Raw genomic sequence first — 16,289 nt, 5'->3', positions numbered from 1 at the left:
AGCTCATGCTGTTGTAGCACGAAAGCAGCCATAAATATGTGGGGGAATGAACATAAAGGTGTTGCAATAAAACTTTATTTACAAAAATAGGCAGAGGGGCTGGATTAGGGTCAACTTTACCCATTCTTGATGTCAAGTACTGGTTCTAATAAAAGTGGTAGCAATGATAGTAATTATCATTACTGCTATTATTGGGATTATTATTATTAGGATTATTTAATTTTAAGTGAAAGAAAATCCTGTTAAAACTGACTGAAACAAAACAGCAGCAACAGACATAGAGGAAGCTCAGGGATTCTGCACTTCTGGGGACATCATGTCCACTATCAAGTGGCATAATCAGAGTATACTTGTCGCCTTGTGCATGCAGTGCAGTCTGGAACAACTCAGAGAACTGAGAGAAGAGATCACAAAGACCATCCGCCCAGTCTGGGTTACCATAGAGCAGCGGTTTTCAACCTGTGGGTCGTGACCCCTTTTAACTGTATTAAAGGTTCACGGCATTAGGAAGGTTGAGACCACTGCCATACAGGAACTGGCATCAAGGCTCCACCTTGATGAATCAGTGCTAAAAATTTGGTTCAAGAACTAGTGTATTAAATGGAAGAAGCAGAAGCAGCAATAAACTCCGCCAAGTTTGTCACCAGGAACATCAAACCAGATTATTTCAGTGAAGGAGGAGGAGACCCCCTTACCCATGAGTGCTGCAAACACTCATCCAACGAGTCCCGGAATTTCGGATGCATCTTACCATGAGTTGCATGAGCGTTCTGGTACCAAGAGACCTGGAGGACTGGTCCTTCTGTGTGGAATTCATCATCAGATTCTCAGCCTTTCTTTTTTTTTTGAGACAGAGTCTCACTATGTCGTCCACTCTGTAGAGGGCTGTGGCGTCACAGCTCACAGCAACCTCCAACTCCTGGGCTTACGTGATTCTCTTGCCTTGGCCACCCAAGTATCTGGGACTACAGGTGCCTGCCACAACACCTGGCTATTTTTTGTTGCAGTTGTCATTGTTGTTTAGCTGGCCCAGAACGGGTTTGAACCCGCCAGTTTTGGTGTATGTGACTGGCACCGTAACCACTGTGCTACGGGTGCCGAGCCGGATTCTCAGCCTTTTGATATTCAACAGATAGGTCTGGGGGATTCTGATCCTCCTTGGGTCTCCATTCCTTAGGAAATGGATGAATTTGTGCAATTATATGACCCAAATAACCCCCGAAACAAACAAAACAGCAACAACCACAAAAAAGAAAACCCTAAAAATGAATTACTGATTTACTTTTCCCGGAAGTTTAAGACCTAAGAGGGCTTCAGACATGCAGAGTGTAGGTGTTCAAATGACACCATCAGGAATGTGCCTCTTGGCTCTGCCTTTCCCTGCCTTGGCTCCATTTCTGGGCAGGCTTATCCACAAGTGGTGGCACTGTGGCCTCCAGCAGCTCCATCCTTATATCTCTCCTAGCTGAGCAACTCCAGGCTGAAGAGAGCTGCTTTGTTCCCGTAGTAGCAGCAAAAATCCTGAGTCAGATGCTCATTGGCTCACCTTGGCTTAAAACCTTATCCTTGAACCAGTTGCTGTAGACAGAGGGATTGGGTGGTGGTCTGATTGGCCACTTCTGGAGATGGAGGGTGGGGTCAGGTCCACCCATACTGCAGGGCTTACCGATGGAGTGGATCCCTGAAGACAGCTGGTTTGCATGTGTGGGAATGTAGGCCCGTGAGATGAGAATAAATAGATGTTGGTCAGGAAAAAAAGTAGACATCCAGGATGGTCTTCCCTACACTGTCATGGAGAGCTTCAGTGTGTATAAAACAGGTTCTCACATGTGACTTCCTTTGAGCCCTCCTCACCGTTACATGTTATATATGAGTTAGGATATGGATTTTTCTGCTTTTTACAGCGGATTAAACAAGGTAGACATTTATTTCTCCCTCATGTTAACAATGTGGATTTAGACAGTCTGCGCTGGTAAAGGGGATCCAGTGTCAGGGCCAAGTTCTCAGGGTTTGAGCCTCATTAACATGGTCTGAGAAGATGACTTCCCAGCACATAGTGATTCCAGGTATCAGATAGAGGGCATGCCCTTCTCCTTTCAAGGGCATAACAGGAAACTACACACATCTTTTCCACTCACATCTTACTGGCCAGAACTTAGTCCTGTGGCCACAACTAGCTGCAAGGGAGGCTGGGAAATACCAGCTTTGTTCTGGGGACCCTTCTAAAAATTCTGTTGTCGTGGAAGAGGAATATGTCAGGGAAGACTGCATAGCCTTTGCCACAGGTGATTGTGATGAAGTGACATTCTAAGGGTCTACACTCGAAAAGTGATTGAGCTTATCATGTCTCCAATCCCTTTCTTTCACCTCTCGATCCCCTGTCATTTGGTTACACACATCCCTCCAGCCACAGTTTGTTTTTCCAGCAACACATACAGACTTCAGCACACAAAAGGAGAACAATTAACTGGCAGAGCATAAGGGTTGTCAGCCATGTGCCCAGAGAGAGGAACTACGTAATAAAAGCCCTTGTTGGACTTCGCATTAATGCATAGTCTCTCTGGCAAAGCATTTCCAGAATTTTGATTCCAAATGTTGTATGTTTCCTTCACAAGTGATTTCATGTTGCTTGGCCTGATTCCAGTGAGCATCTGAGGAAGGGCAAATTGGCTGACTGATTTCCATTTTTGTCTCAAGTGAATTAAGCTTTTAGGACTGATGCTTTTCATAGATCTTCACATTTCCATTTTTGCACTTATGTTCATAAAATAGTTTGGGTGGGATGCAAAGATGAAGACAGGCTAGTGCGAGACCACACACGGATAGAGTCAGCCAGGTTTCTGCCTTCCCCGGGACTGGCAGGCAACACCACCCTGCTGTGGCCCCTGGTTGAGAGTGTCCCCTTGGGCTCAGGTAGGTCCAGGGAAGAAGGAAGATGCCAGGAAGGTGTGTGCAGGGACATGAGAAGGGAAGGGCTGATTTTCTTTTCTTTCCTTCCTCCCTTTCCTGTAGTCTTCCTGGTGGGCCAAGCTGCCGTTTCCCTGGCAGCAGCTGGGTGGGCTGGGCTGGGCAGGGGAGGACATGTGGGGTGCCAGCATATGCGCCATCTGTCTCCCTCCTTGCTGGCGTCTCCCAGCTTTTGGCCACCTGCAGAAGAGCTGCTGTAAGTCTGTTGTGGGATGTTAAGATTTGGAGAACAGACAGGATCTAGCTGTTGTGATGTGCCGTGCGCTAGTTGAGTGATGGGGCAATGACTGTCTTTCTCTGCCTCCATTTTCTCGTCTATACAATGGGTTTAGTTTATTTGTTCATTCGACAGTTTCTTATTGAGCACCGATCATGTAGTAGGGATCATTCTAAGTCCTGGGAATACGACAGTGAACAGGCAAGAGAGGTCTTTTTTTCTCATGGAGTGACCATTCTAGTTGGGAAAACTTAAATGGTATCTTTGTGATGTTAAGTTTCCTGGAAGACAAAGTAAGTTAAGGATGACAGGATATATTTGAGAAAGTTAGGGTGGCGACTGCTATTTTAGGTTGCTGTTTGGGAAAACCGTGCCTTGGGTAACATTTAAGCAGAGATGTGGATAAAGCGAGAGGCAAGGGGTGTCTGGAAAGCATTCTAGGTAGAGGACTGCAAGTGCAAAGGCCCTGAGGCAGGTATGTGTTTGAAGAATGGCAAGAAGGCGGTGGGGGAATGGGGGGGGTGTGGTGGGGGGTGGAGCAAAGAGCATGAGAGGAAAAGTGGGAGGAGATGAGGTTAGAGAAATTGAAAGAAGCCAGATAATAAAGGAACATTTAGTCAATGGAAGGAGTCTGAGCTGTCCAACTAGCTTTTACTGAAGTAGAGGTTAAATGTGTAGGATCCTGAATGTTTATATATGTCCACTCCTATGGAACCACCACCATGGTCAAGAGTTGGAACGTTGCCATCATTCCAGAAGGTTCTCTCGTGTCCTTTCTAAGTTGTGCCCTGCTTTGCCCCCAGAGGTAACCTGATTTCTCTTACCAAAGGTTAGTTTTGCCTATTCTAGAATATTACATGAATGGAATCCCATAGGATGCTTTAGTGTCTGGCTTCTTTTGCTTACCACAACGTCTGTGGGATTCACCGCTGATGGAGCTTGTAGCAGTGCTTTAAAGAACACTCAATTTCACTCTGAGTGGGATGGGAAGCCATGGGGGAGGGGGGTGTTGACTAGAGGGATGACTTGAACTACTGTGCATTCTGAAAGGCCCCCTCGGCTATGTGGGGGACAAGGGGAAGGCACACCTGCATTTCTTAGGGCTGCCATAGCAATTGTCCCAAACTGGGTTGCTTAAAACAGCGAAATGTATTTTCTCAGTCTTGGAGGCCAGAAGTCTGAAATCAAGGTGTGGGCAGGGCTGCTATCTCTCAAAAGGCTGTTTGCAAAGAAGGTCACATCCTGAGGTTTTGAGTGGGCAGCGGGGTTGGGGATCACCATTTGACCCACTGAGGGACTGTTGGAATAGTCTGGGCAGAATGGTGGGAGGTGTGGTTGGACTCACATGGAGTTTGAAGGCCCAGCTGTCACAATCTGCCCTATATGGTTAGCTTTGGGGCGTTAATAAACCAGGGGAGTCAAAGGTAAGTTCAGCATTTTGGGCCCTAACAACTGGAAAAATACAGTCACAATTTCCCGAGATGGTGAAGACTGGGTGAGGTAGGAGCAGGTACACAGGCAAGTAAAACATCACCTTTGGGCCCTGTGAGATTGAAGATGCATGTGACACCTCCAGGTGGGGATGCTGGGAAGGCAGTCAGATTCCAATCTGGAATTTTAGGGAAGGGGCCAAGCTGGAGATAGAAATCTGAACATTGTTAGCATAAAGATGGTATTTCAAGCCCTGGGCCATGATGGGATCAGCTAGGGGGTGAGTGTGGACAGACAGGAGGACCTAGGACCGCTCCAGGGGGTTGCTGCCTCCAGGGGGTTGCTGCCACCGGAGGGTGGGAAGGCCATGAGGGTGACATCTGAGTCATGTCTGTGAATTAGGAGAATTTAAGGAGATAGTTTTCAAAAGTTCTTCTTAGTACTTGAAGTGTAATAAGAGAATGGTGAATTTGAGCTCTGTGTGTGCTTGCTCTTTCTTTTGGAGACAGAGTTTTACTCTGTCACCTCAAGTAGTGTGCAGTAGCATCATCATAGCTCACTTAAGCGACCTCAGACCCCGGGCTCAATCAGTCCTTTTGCCTCAGCCTCCTGAGTAGCTGAGACTACAGGTGTGTGCCACTGTGCCAGGCTAATTTTTCTTTTTCTTTTTTTTAATAGAGACAGGCTGATCTTATCTCAGGCTTGTCTCAAACTCCTGAGGTCAAGCAGTCCTACCTTGGCCTCCCCCAGTGCAGGGATTATAGGCGTGAACCACTGTGCCTAGACTGCTTTTTTTTTTTCTAAATAAAATAAAATGAAGGCGGCAATAATCTAGAGTGTTTAGAAAGAAATATAGATGGTGGCTGTGACAGTCTTGTGAAAACTCATTGATCTTGGACAAAGAGATGACCTCTTCTCCCGCCAAGCCCCGGGGGCTTCTAGAAAGCACACCCCTACCCACAGGCTCACTGTTCTCTGTCCAGAGCTGACATCACCAGGGCAGCTTGTGGCAAGCGCTGGCTCAGAGGACAAAGGCCTGAGTATGAGCAGTGGGGGGCCTGGCATCTCCCAGCTGCCACAGCCTTGGTCCCCCATGTGTGCCGGGGATAGATATAGGGCTGGGGGCTGGGCAGCTCATGGCGGAGTCCTAGGGTCCCTGGATTCTGCTTGTCTGAGAAGAGAGCCTATTAGGATCCTGGAAAGGCAGTGATGGTAGCTTGAGACTTGGGCGAGCTTTTGGTGCCCGTGGTGGGTAGTGGGTACATGGTCAGTATTGGCTGGTCTTATTTTCACTTGAATATAAGCAGGACATTTATTTAGTTAGGCAGATCCCCAGTGCTTGGAACTGTGCACAGTGCATCGTAAGCATACAATCTGTATTTGTTGTATGAATGTATGAATGGTAGGATGGGGGTCTCTTTTCCCAAGAGTCCTGATCATTTCCAATCTGCTCGGCTGGGGTTGAGGAGGGAGCTGAGACCCCTTCACTGCTGGATGTGCTGGTGGTTTGTTCACTTGTCTGTTAAGTTTGTTAGTTCATTCATTTATGCATAATGGGTACATAGTGAGCCCTAGGGACCCAGGACATGTAACTCATGGTTTCTGCCAAACAAAAATGGATTCTTGAGTTGGAGCCTGTCCTAAGGAGAAGACGGTGTCTATAAAGTGACTGACAACAACACTGGGGATGTAGCACACATAACCTCCAGAGGAGGCTCCAGGGGGAAGCAGTCTCGGGAGCTGAGAGTAGGTGGGGTGGCTGGGCTCACCTTGGCACACAGGTGGGCTTGGGGTAAGGGCATCCTGGCACTGTATTTCCACACCCAGGCTCTGTCAGCCTGTCTGGCTCTAGATCCCACCTCTGCAGCTCATTTTTGTCTGGGATGGCCTGGGAGTGAAAAACTAAACCTCTCAAACACTGGTGGTCTAATTTCACTATGTGAAAGAACTTTAAGCTGAGGGGAAAAGCAAAGGCTCTGCTAGAAGAAAAAAAATACAACGTTCATCAAGGAATGTAATCATTTAAGAAAAAGGCATCACTGCAGCACTGTGAAAATGAGAAAATGGAAAGAGACATAGCTGGGGGACAACTGCAGCACAACCTTGCTGGGGTCCTAAGAAAACAGTCTATCACCGAGGCTTCATTTGAGGTGACGCCACGTCGAGTTAGTTTAGAAGATGAGACACTGGATTCAAAGAAAACAGGTCAAATCAGAAGCCAAATTGAGGGCGGTGCCTGTGGCTCAGTGAGTAGGGCGCTGGCCCCATATACTGAGGGTGGTGGGTTCAAACCCAGCCCCGGCCAAACTGCAACAAAAAAACAACAGAAGCCAAATTGATGGTCTTACAGCAGAATTAGAAACTGCACCTTCAAAATGTCTACATCTGGATGCAGAGAATCAAGTTCTTCGACCAGAGTCATTACCGTTCAAAAGGGTTGTGAAAGACTGCACAGAAATAAGATGAAGTTGAAACAAGAACCTCAGCAGCCGAATGAAAATGAATATGGTAGAACATGGTCAAGTGGAACAGTATGAAAGGAGATTGAAGAAAGAGCAACACAGTCTACAGTAGGAAAATGAAGCAAGTCAATCTATTTTCTCATAGAATTAATGAGAGGCTCGCAGAGGTCAGGACCCAACTTGGTGAGAAAGCTCAGACCAGAGTTACCTTGCGTCGTTGGAAATCTTAACGACAGTTTAGGTTGCAAAACAAGATTTAGTGCAAGACATTTCTTAATGACTCCTCCCTCAAGGTTATGGACTTCAGACGACAGCATGGAGAATTTTGTGGCTGAGATATGGTAGGAGCTCAAAGAAAACTTAAGAGAAAGCAGTTCTGCTGCATCGCACCGGTGCCCCCCACAGCCTCTCCCGCAACGTCCGCTGCTGAACTCCTTCAGAAAGCATCACGAGAACATGTGCTCATTTTGGGGGGGAAAAAAAAAAAGTATGATCCGAATGATAATAACATTTTATTTTGGGGGGCTGTTGAAAAGAAAAAAACAGTGGTCTGAGCTGTGACATGGGAATAATAATACAGAATGTCCCTAAACTCACCATACATAGGGAAAATGGAAACTTGTAGCTAAATGAACCTTTGTTTACAAAATATTCTCTATGTGTTGGCCACCTCTTTGTAAAACTTTTGTAAATCAAGGTACATTTAACTACACGTTCCCATTTTTCCTCTGTGTGGTGACTTCAGAGGGACTTTTGGGACACCCCGTAGTTTTCTGTGGACAGGGCACTTGGTGGTCAGCAGTGGAGCCCTTGTGGCCTGCTGGGCGCATCGTTAGCTCCCGGTCGGTGTTAGTAATGGATGATGCCCATAACATTACTATTTTTATTATTAGGGAAGAGGAAGTGTTTTAGGCAAGGGGTGCAGGATGAGCAGAGCCACAGGGGCTGCAGGGAGGAAATATTGATGAGGAGGACATTTGCGTTGATCGGCATGGACAGCGTTTGGGAGTGAGCGTGGAAGTTATCACTATATTCCATTCCTGATAAAGAGCTGCACTTTTTGACTCTGCAAGCCACAGTGTAGGTGTTCGTGTCAGAGCACTCATGTACTCCCTCCTGGGGACACAGATAGAACATTTTCAGTAACAGCTAAGGATTCCCAGTTTAGCTGGTTGTGATGGCTCATGCCTGTAATCCTGGCACTTTAAGAAGCCATGGCAAGAGGATTGGGGCCAGGAGTTCAAGACCAGCTTGGGCAACATATTGAGACTCCATCACTACAAAAAAAATTATCCAAGTGCAATAATGTGTACCTGTAGTCCCAGCTCCTGGGGAGGCTGAGGCAGGAGGAAAACTTGAGCCCGTAAGTTTGAGGCTGTAGTGAGCTATGATCATACCATTGCACTCTATCCAGGGCAACAGAGTGAGACCCAGTTTCTTTAAAAAAAAAAAAAATTCCCAATTTGCTTCCCAACCTGTTACCCTCTCTCCACAGAGGTAACCCCTGTTGGAACATAAGCCATTTCTTTCCCACGCATGTCTTTATATTTGGCTACTTAGGTGCTTTCTATAAACAATGCCCAGTTTTGTTTTCTGCACCTTTAAAGGATTTATTTAAATGGTTTTATGCCATGCCTATCTTTTTTTTTTTTTTTTTTTCATTTTTGCTCAACTTGAGTACATTCTGGGGGTCTGTCCATGTTGCTATGCATGACCCTGGTTCTCTGTCTTTGCTGCTGTGTCGTCTGCCATTATATAAATCTGCTGCAAACAGATGGAAACAAAAATACAAACGTATTTTTTCATTCTCCAGTTGATGTTTGGGTTGTTTCCCATTTTTTGCTATTCTAAACAAGGCATTTTCTTCTTTTTTTTTGAGACAGAATTATACTGTGCTGCACAGGCTAGAGTGTTGTGGCCTCAGCCCAGCTCACAACAACCTCAAACTTCTGGGCTCAAGCAATCTGCCTGCCTCAGCCTCCCAAGTAGCTGGGGCTACAAGCATCAGCCATGAAACCCAGCTAATTTTTTAATTTTAATTTAATTTAATTTTTGTTTATTTATTTATGTAGTCTTTTTTTTTATTGAGACAGAGTCTCACTTTGTTGCCCTGAGTAGAGTGCTATGGCGTCACAGCTCACAGCAACCTCAAACTCTTAGGTTCAAGTGATTCTCTTGCCTTAGCTTCCCAAGTAGCTGGGACTGCAGGTGCCCACACACCTGGCTATTTTTTTGTTTGTTTTAGCAGGCCTGGGCTGGGTTTGAACCCACCAACTGGCCTTGGTGCATGTGGCCGGCACCCTACCCACTGAGCTACGGGTGCCACCCTTTTATTTTTATTTTTTTTGAGACAGAGTCTCACTTTATTGCCTTTCGTAGAGTGCTGTGGTGTCATAGCTCACAGTAACCTCAAACTCTTGGGATCAAGTGATCCTCTTTCCTTGGCTTCCCTAGTAGCTGGGACTACAGGTGCCTGCCACAACATCCGGCTATTTTTAGAGACAGGGTCTCACTCTTGCTCAGGCTGGTTTTGAACCCGTGAACTTAGGCAGTCCACCCGCCTCAGCCTCCAAGAGTGCTAGGATTATAGGTGTGAGCCACTGTGCTGAGCCTAATTTTTCTCTTTTTAGTGGAGACAGGGTCTCTGAGACTCTTCACTCAGGCTGGTCTCAAACTCTTGGGCTCAAGGGATCCTCTTGCCTCAGCCTCTGACTAGCTGGGACTACAGGCACCGCCACCATGCCAGGCTGATGTTTTGTATTTTTTAGTAGAGACCTGGTCTCGCTCTTGCCTAGGCTGATCTCAAAACTCCTGAGCTCAAGCGATCCTCCCACTGTGAGCCACTGCCCCTGGCCCAAACAAGGCAGTTTTGAAGGTACTTGTCCCTGTCTCCTGGTGTTTGTGTATGAAAGTTTTTCATACAAGAGTTGGTAAACTTTTCTGTAAAAGGCCAGATAAAATATATTTTACGTTTTGTAGCTCTATGACCTCTATTGCAGTGACACAGCTGTGTCATTGTAGCAACCATAGGCAATAAGTAGTGTAGTGGCTGTATTCCAGTAAAACTTTACCAAAACAGGGAATGGGCGAGGTTTGGCTCATGGGTCATACTTGACCAACTCCTGATTGAGGCTTTGTGCTGGGTGCACAGTTTCTCCTCTCCTGTGGGCTGCTAAATTGCTTCCCAAGTGATTATCTGCAGCTGTGCTTTGAGAGTGTTTCTCATGGTTCTTTGAGGGTGGCCATGTCTCTGTGCCATCCTTGGTGAGTTTTAATCAAACTCTCCTGTCCCTTTGCAGAGCTGCATGCTTCTGGGAGGCCGGAAGACCACGGACATCCCTTTAGAAGGCTACCTGTTGTCTCCGATTCAGAGGATCTGCAAGTACCCACTCCTCCTCAAGGTGAGACTCTCATATGACTCCTTTTCCTGTATCTGAAGTGACATAAAATTTGTTAGTTCAAATAGCTGAGAAGTTTAGCAGCAGTGTCAGCTTTGGGCTGGGCTGGATCCACACTGGTACTCTGTCTCTTTCTCTTTTAGTCACTCTGCTTTCCACTGCTGGGGCTTTTGTTTCCAGTGTGGTAGCAGTTACTCTGGCCTCACATCCTGACCTGTTAAAGTCAGTGAGAAAGAGTGAACCTCTCTTTTCATAGCTGAGGGAAGTCCATTCAGTCAGGCTTTGGTCCTCCTTGGCCAGGAGAATGTTCCAAATGGTTTGGGCCTGAGTCATGTGCTTTGACGTGGACCAATCACTTGAAACCTTTGCTTGAACCATTTATCATGTCTACTTAGACCTGTGCTTTATTTCTGAACCAGTCAGTTATGAGCTGGGTACTGGTATGCTCTGATTGGTTGACACAGGGTTCTGTGCTCTACTCTGATCCAATGACAGTGAGCAGGGTAGTATTTTGTTCTGATTGGCTGAGATCTTGAGTTAGGCGTTCTACTCCTGAACCAATCACTCTGAGCAGGGGAGCGCTGATTGGCTCAGACTTGGGTCATGTGTTCCCATCTTGAACCAATCACTGGGATCCGTAGGTCACAAGCCCCTGGTGGGGACTACTGGACACTAGCACCAAATTCTAAGCTATTTGTGGAAGGCTGGGAGTGGGAAGGCATAGGTGACTGGTGGGCAAAGGACAACCATCCACACACCTGCTGTTTCCTTCTCTGCCCAGCACCCCCTGGCTTAGTCTTGGTTGGGCAGAGCAGGGAAAGATTTACTGCTTCTGTGGGGATTAAGAAGTCTTGATTCTCAGCTTCAAGTTGGCTTCTGGGCAGATCCCAAGTCAACTGGCTGGATGACTCTGTCATCTTTGCTGGTGCTTATTCCAGGGTTTTCAGCTCTTGGAAATAGCTGGGAAAAATGCCTGTTGGCTGGAGTTTGTCCTGGCTCTGTCTTGGCTCTGTCCCAGCTCTGTCCCAAGGCCTTATATCTGACAGCTGTTTCCTGGGTTCCCTGCTGGTGGATTAATTAGGCTGTTGGGGTCTCGTTCATGCACCTGCTCAGAGGGGCCACCTGTATCCTTGCTCTGTGAACTGGAAGGGAAAGAGGAGGGGAAGAGTACGGGGGGATTCTTAAACTTGGCTTTCTGTTAGAGAAGGTGAGTGACACTCCAGTCTCCAAGCTAGACCAGACCTTGAGACCATGAACACAGGTCTTTAACATGTGCAGCATGGAGTGGGACCAGCTGAGCCCCAAGAATCTCCAGAGAAACTTCTGTAGTTCTTGTTATGCCTTTGATTCCCCAGTCAGGTGTTGGAAGTGCTATGGGTTCAGCACTTCACCTTGGTGTGGAAGCAACTCTGGGTAGAACTTGTAAATTGGTAGCCTGTGGACCAAATTGGGCCCACAAATGTGCTTTATTTGATCTGTTTGGCATGTCTTTCAAACTTGGATTAGTTGTCAGGATTTAAGAGGCAGTATACTGTAGTGGTTTAGAGCTGGGCTGGGCAGAAGTGTGGCCTGTGGGCCAAATCTAGCCCAAGCCCTGTTTTCGTACCATCTATGAGCTAAGGATAGTATTAACATTTTTAAAAGAGTTATTTAAAAAATTAAACAACCAGAAGAATAAGCATCAGAGACCGGATGTGGCCAGCAAAGCTTAAAATATTTACTCTCTGGCCCTTCACACAAAATAGTTTGCTGACCTCTGGATTAGAGCCAGGCTTTGCAGCCATAAGCCGTCTGGATTTCAATTCTAGCTGTGCCATTTACTAGCTTTGTGACCTTTGGCAAGTCATTTCACTTCTCTAGGCCTCAGTTTCTTTTTTGTAACACAGGGTTTGTGTGAAAAGTACTTAAGGGGTTGTTATGATGAATAAACATGTACTTAATACTAACAGCAACTCAACGAGGTAGGTACTATGATTAGCTCCATTTTGGAAGTGAGGCAGCTGAGGCACTGAGGAAAGAAAGTGGCCTGTCCAGGGCCACACAGCAGGTAAGCAGTGGCGGAACTATGATTTGAACTGGGCAGTCTCATTCTAGAGTACTTCCCCTAACCATGTGGCTATGGTTGAGAAGCATTTTGGGGGGGTTAAACTGTCAAAGTGCTTGGGTATCAGGGATATCGCCCTTCTTAGTTTCTTAAATGGAGTTTAGGAAGTTTAGTGGCCCTGGTTTGTGGCCCAGTGGCTGGTCTGTTCCATCTTTCCTGAGTTTCCAAACCTTAAGCATCTGACCCAGGAGAAGAACCACCAGCCCCAGAGCTAGGCTGAGGTTTGGTTTTTGGATCTGGGGAAAGTCCAGGGTTCCAGTAGCACTTGCAGCTTCTGTAAAATTATTTTTTTCGAGACAGAGTCTCACTTGTTTGCCCTGGGTGGAGTACCATGGCATCATAGCTCATAGTAACCTCAGACTCTTGGGCTCAAGCGATCTCCTTGCCTCAGCCTCCCAAGTAGCTGGGACTACAGGCATCTACCACAATGCCTGGCTAGTTTTTCTGTTTTCAGTAGAGATGGGGGTCTCACTCTTGTTCAGGTTCATCTGGAACTCCTGCGCTCAAGCAATCCACCCGCCTCAGCCTCTCAGAGTGCTAGGATTACTGGCATGGGCCCCTGCACCTGGCTGAAGCTTCTGTAAAATTTTAACTACAAGTGGGGCTGGACTTCTGTGTCTGGGTGAATTCTAAGCTCATTGGTAGGCCCGGACATTTCTGAGGCCTGCTCACATCTCCCCAGGGGCCAGAGTTTGGTCTAGTGGGATTCTTGGGCTCTGAATTCCCAGGAGAACAGAGAGGGCAGGGGCAGAACTGTCTGGCAACTGATGGAGGAAATGGCCCATAGGAAATGGTGATGTGGTGGCTGCGTGTCTGTTCTGACCAGTTGGCTGTTTAACTGTGCATCTGCCCTCGGTGGAGGCAGGGAGGCATGCTTTGTTTCCTCGGTGTCCAGCTGTGTTTATTGGGGGGAGGCAGCTTGCTGGGGGACCAGCCAGCAGGGCCTAAGATTCTTGTGGGACATGCCATGCTCCCTGCCCAACAGAACTGCTGAGTGTCCTGGCCTTTGGCACCCATAGCCGGAATGTTTGCAGTAGCAAACAGCCAAGACTGAGGGCGACTCTTCATACGCTGCAACCCCCTCCAGTTACTCCTTTCTGTCACATTTTCCAGTGGATTTTCAAAGATGGTCCCATGAGCTTGGTACAGCTGAGCTCAAACCCCAGCCTGACCCTTGGCCCGTCCAGATTCTGATGCCCATACAGGTGACACTGTGGCCCCCGGAGCCCTTGGTGGGAGCTGAACTCTGACTCGTGTAGGCGCACAGGGTCAAGGGGCTCAGGGAGGAATAGGGAAGAGCCAGTATGAAAGCCTCTTTGGGAACAGCCCCAAAAAGCTGAACTTGAACATTGCCTAAGAATAGCTGGAACATTCTATTTCAGCTCTTCAGCCCAGGCGCAGATCGACAGTTGGCATTTCAGGCTTTGTTGAGTTTTCCATCGACGATTCCAGGGGAATGATGCGGGTTTGGGGTGATGCCTCTGGTGCACAGCTGGCAAGTGCCCAAGGGGGGGCCTGACCGCCACTGACCCTTGTAGTTGTTTCCCAGTGACGCACAGACCTTGTGGTGGTGTCAGTCGCAGGCGCTGCTGGGGTCTCACAGACCCAGGCCCTGCCCCTCAGAGTGTCTAGTCTTGTGCTGGGCTCTGCAGGGGCCTGGTCTGTGGTGGGAGTGGGCGAGGCCTTTGGGACGGGGCGCTGCCACCTTCGCCCTCTCCCTCTCTGGCCACTTGTCTTCTCTTTTGCTGCTTCCTTGTCTCCCAGAGTCCGAGCAACCGTGGCCCTCAGTCAGGACTTGCTCTGCTGGCCGCCTCCTCTCCGTGGCCTTTCCTTTCTTTAAAGTATATTCAAGGGTTGTACAACTGTCACCACAATAAATTTACAGAATTTTCATCACTCTCCAAAGAAGCCCCTGACCCATTAGCAGCCACTTCCCATTCCCGCCTTCTCCAGCCCCTGAGGACCACCCTTCTCCTTTCTGTCTCTGTAAATTGACCTGTTCTGGGTATTTCGTACACGTGGGATCATACAGCATTTGTCCCTTTGTGACTGGCTTATTTCTCTTAGGATAATGTCCTCAAGGCCCATCCGAGTCCTAGCGCGTGCCAGCTCTTCTTTTAGTGGCTGAATCATAGTTTCACTGTGTGGCTGGGCCACGTTTTGTTTATTCATTCCCTAGTTGTTGAGCATCTGGGTTGTTTCCACTTTCTGGCCACTGTGAATAATGCTGCCGTGAAGGCCCACGTACAGGGTTTTGTGTGGACGTTCCCATGGCTTTAAACTCCATCCCTGTGTGAATGACTTCAGCCTGGAATTCACCCCTGAACTCCAGACTGGTCCTCCCACCCATTCAGTTTCTGCATTTGAATATCTGAACAGCATCTCTGACCTTAGCATGTCCAAAATCAAATGCTTGGCTCAGCCCAGACCATCTCCCCTCCCCACCTATGCTTTGTCCTCATCTCCCCTCCCTGTCCTCCCTTTGTCCCCATCTCAGTAAACAGCCCTCCATCCTTCTGGTTGCTCAGACCAAACCTTGGGGTACCTTTGGTGCCTCTGTGTCCCATTCATGAGGAAGTCTGTGGTCTTTGCCTTTAGGATTTGTCCAGAGTCCAGCTCTCTGTGACGTCTCCACTCCTCCCCTCTCCTGGGCAGCTGCCATAGCCCCTAGAGCAGCAGTTCTCAACCTGTGGGTTGTGACCCCCAGGAACTATATTAAAGGGCTGCAGCATTAGGGAGATGGAGAACGGCTGCCCCAGAGGGTCTCCCTGCCCATGCCTTTGTCCTCTGCAGTCGGTTCTCACCTCCTCAGCTAAACCGAAGTCAGTTCATGTCACTCCGCCACTGGACACCCTTCAGCGGCTCTCTGCGCACTCAGACTAAAGTCCAAATTCTTTCTGTTGCCTTCTGTAAGGTCCTGTGTGACCTCATCCTTGTGCCTCTCTGGCCTCATCTGCTCTCTTGCCCTCCCTTGTCTGCTCAGCCACGCTCCCCTCCTCCAAATTCCTTGAGCATGGCCAAGCAGGTCCTTGCCACAGGGCCTTTGCACTAGCCGTTCCCCTGCCTGTGACATTGTTACTCCAGATACCCTGACGCTTACCCCTCATCTTTGTCAGGCTTCCTCTGCTCAGATGTCACTTTTCTGAGAAGGCTTCTCTGACCACTCTGCTATAGAAGAGCCGCCACTTCCACTCTCTGTCTCTGCCACTTGCTTTTATCTGTCCTTATAGCACCTCACGGGCTCACATTCTGTCGTGTAATCTTGGTGCTCTGACTAATCTCTCTCCCCCTTAGGATGTCGGCTCCCCACAGGCAGGGGTCTGGGCCTCTTTCCCTTCCTCAGTGCCTGCAGTGGTGCCTGGCACATGGTGGCACAGTTACTAACTGAAAGAGCATGGAAATGCCACTCCAGTTCCCAGTTCCTCATGGCCAAATTAGGTTTGATAATCAAAATACGTCAGATGTCATGGGGTCCAGTAGGGCACGTCCTGGAGCTGTCTGTTTGTTCCAGCTGCTCTGGCAGGTTTTTGTCAGGGGCGTTTTTTGCAGAATGGCTACTTGGGATGGAGCCTTAGGTCCGTGCACAGTCTCTGGTTCTCCTGTACCTCTCATGTCTGTCTGTGGGTGATGCAGCTGTCACCCCTGTCACCCAAGCTCAGCATGAGGACCTTGCCATTTGGCTGTTAGATCTGTCCACTTGGCTGGCAGGA

The 16,289-nt window shown here is 48.1% G+C and overlaps 1 protein-coding gene across 1 annotated transcript in view; it reads left to right on the top strand.

Moving 5' to 3' along the window:
• Positions 1-16,289, top strand: part of PREX1 (phosphatidylinositol-3,4,5-trisphosphate dependent Rac exchange factor 1) — a 195,941-nt gene that overhangs the window by 90,784 nt on the left and 88,868 nt on the right. The window contains exon 5 of the mRNA XM_053574009.1: positions 10,377-10,478. Coding sequence (XP_053429984.1) covers positions 10,377-10,478 — 102 coding nt within the window. The remainder of the gene's footprint in view (positions 1-10,376; positions 10,479-16,289) is intronic.

The sequence above is a fragment of the Nycticebus coucang genome, chromosome 21 (genome assembly GCF_027406575.1).
Source record: "Nycticebus coucang isolate mNycCou1 chromosome 21, mNycCou1.pri, whole genome shotgun sequence".
Taxonomy (NCBI): Eukaryota; Metazoa; Chordata; class Mammalia; order Primates; family Lorisidae; genus Nycticebus; species Nycticebus coucang.
This window is presented reverse-complemented; position numbering and strand designations above follow the sequence as displayed.